At 38.7% G+C, this 2985-nt stretch overlaps 1 protein-coding gene across 1 annotated transcript in view; it reads left to right on the forward strand.

Annotated features, from left to right (window-relative positions):
- Positions 1-619: 619 nt before the first annotated feature.
- LOC132054336 (uncharacterized) overlaps positions 620-2985 on the forward strand; it is a gene marked incomplete at its 5' end in the record, with an annotated part of 6181 nt that continues 3815 nt past the window's right edge. The window contains 1 exon segment of the mRNA XM_059446378.1: positions 620-638. Coding sequence (XP_059302361.1) covers positions 620-638 — 19 coding nt within the window.

Raw genomic sequence — 2985 nt, forward strand, 5'->3', positions numbered from 1 at the left:
CTTAGAAATAAAGAAGTGGCTTCAGTTAAGGTCTTATGAAGAAATAACAACTGAGAAAAAATGACTTGGGAAGCAGAAGAAAATATGAAGTCCAAGTACCCGCGCCTATTTCATCCCCCGGAAGAGATCCAAGATGAAACATCAAGATTATGAGGTATGTATGTTCTCTTTTTATGCATATGGGTCGTGTGTGGCCAAACTTTATTGCTATTATGTTGTGGCCCTGTGAGGCATTGTAATTATGGGCTGTTGTGACAGGATGGTAGTGCCATTTACAGGGAAAACTCTGGCGAAATTTTCGTAGAATTCCCGAGAACTCAACATTCCTGGACGAATGTTCTAAAAGGGGGGAAGGATGTTACACCTCAAAAATTTTCCGTTGATGCACAGTGAATAGACTAACGAAGGGCACAAAGTATATGATGTTACAATAAGTAAGAAATAGCATTTGACGATCCTAATTGAGATTTCAAAGACATTCGAGGTAAGAGAAGAAAGTTTGTCAAGAAAGGCAAGGTATACGTTATGTACCGGGAAAGATTTACGAGTAACAAGTTAATGATGACTTAATGATGTCTTGGAGAAGAGTTATAACATCCCTCATGTTGTTAATGAGGTGTTAAACAAGTGTCAAGAAGGTTCCATAAGGATTGGAGACCAAACGAGTCGACGAGAACGAGTTCAGAAAAGCTGGGCATTATACGGTCCAACATACTGGCCGTATAAAATATACTAGCTGTATGTTAGGCCGTATATTCTGCCCAGAATGACAACCTTCACTGGACCAAAGATACGGTCAGACATACGGTCTATATAAAAGATACGGACCGTATGTTGGTCCGTAGAACTGAGTCGGGACAGATTTTTAAATTGATATAAGGGACCCAACTTCATTCAATTCATTTCATTTTTCACTCCAGACTTCAAGAACTCTCTAGAAAGCTCTCCACACTTCTTCCACAAGAACTGAAGAGAAACCCATGATCAAATTCATCAAAGCAAGAGAATCAAGTGTAAGAAACTCATTAGGGTTCATCTAAGGCAAGAAATCCCATTGGAAATAAACTAGGGTTTTGGCTCAAGTGAAGTATTTTCACTCAAAGCTCATTCCCACAGTATCTAAGGTAAGTTTTTTGATAATTCCATATTGTTTAGAGTATTGAAGGGTTGGAAGACTTAGATTATGAAAGGAGATGGAAAATGGGTTACAAAGATGAGAATAATGAGATTTTGAATAGTAGTTTGGAATGAGTCATGATTCTTGATATTTTGTAATCATAAATATGTTATAAATGATATTAAGAACATGGGATAGACATTATATTGTGAGTAAATGCAATAGGGTACTATGACCATGGTTATGGATGAATTGAAGTGAAATTTGGGAAATGTGGATAATATAGGTGTATGAAGATTGTTGCTTATGATGTTGTGAATGTTATTATAGACGTTTGGGAGTTGATATATGATATGGGGAAAGTCGTATAAACAAAGGAAATGCTGTCCAATTTTCTTTAGCTTTAGTCAAGTATGCTAAGCTATCGATTATCTAATGTTGATACGAACTCTCTTGAAGGTAGAAACGTGAGCATTGAAGGAGAACGATCAAGCGATAGAATAGTTAAACGAAAAGGTATGTAAGGCTAGTCCCTTCCTTCTAAGGCATGACTCCCATGGCATGAATTCTCCACTTTTCCCATGACTTTCTTACATTTCGGAAATTATGAGTCTATGAATATAAAGTGCTTAATATGAGATACACAAATGAGATATGTTATGAGCATGATAGTGATGATGATGTGTTAAGTCTAATGATCCTAACTATGAACCATTGATGTTGTTTATTGTATACACTCACCTTATGTGCTAATTCCTTCAAGGTGAGGCAGAATGCTTGTGAATGCTCCATAATGAAATCGGGGGCTCACGACCTTATGTCACCCCGATAAAGTATAGTTGTCCTTAAGTTCTTATGCATGCATTATGATGAGTACATGATGATGACATTACACAACACCTATATGGCCGGGCAGACACCGTTAAGGCAGGCAGCGTATACACCATGTCTAGATGGCATGAGCAGACACCACTAGTGTGCGGCATGAGATGGTTACCCCGGACGCGGGAGGCCTGGACGCGAGCTAATAATGGTCACACCGTACCTATATGGTCGGGCAGCTTATATAGATATGCATACATGATATGATGATGTTTATGAAGTGAGTTAGCATGCTTTATTTCTATCAAAATTGACAGTCAGTTACAGGTTGTTCTTTACCTGATATTTCCTTATTTCACAGATGTATTGTTATTGTTTATGCCTTACATACTCAGTACAATGTTCGTACAAATATCCTTTTCTTTGGACGCTGTGTTCATGCCCACAGGTAGACAGGGAGGTGATCCAGATTCATAGGAGCTATTAGCAGGCTGTGAGAGCACTCCATTGTTCCAGAGTTGCCATTGATTATTGTTTTGTGTATGTATATGTTTTGGGCACGACGGGATCCTGTCCCGTCCATATGTCTAGTCTTTTGTAGTAGAGGCTCGTAGATACGTATGTGTGGGTAGTATGGTCTCATGATTTCCTCATTGTATATGTATTATTTTGAAAGCCGAAAGGCTTATGTATATAAAGGTAAATATGTTTCAAAATGAAAATTATTTTCTCTATGATTATAAGCATGAGATTAATGGATGAGCACAGGATGAGTATGATGAGTAGTAGTAAAATTGGTGCTCGGTGGTTAGCCCCGGGTACCCGTCATGGCCCCTAGTCGGGTCGTGACAGTTGTGATGTATATATATAAGGCACAGTTGACAAGGGGTGACGCTGGGGCCTTTGTTGTGATGTATATATATAAGGCACAGTTGATAGGGGGTGACGTTGTGGCCTTTGTTGTGATGTATATATATAAGGCACAGTTGACAGGGGGGGGTATATATATGACGTGTGTACTTTGTTGTGATGTATATATATAAGGC

Source organism: Lycium ferocissimum, chromosome 4 (assembly GCF_029784015.1).
Source record: "Lycium ferocissimum isolate CSIRO_LF1 chromosome 4, AGI_CSIRO_Lferr_CH_V1, whole genome shotgun sequence".
NCBI lineage: Eukaryota > Viridiplantae > Streptophyta > Magnoliopsida > Solanales > Solanaceae > Lycium > Lycium ferocissimum.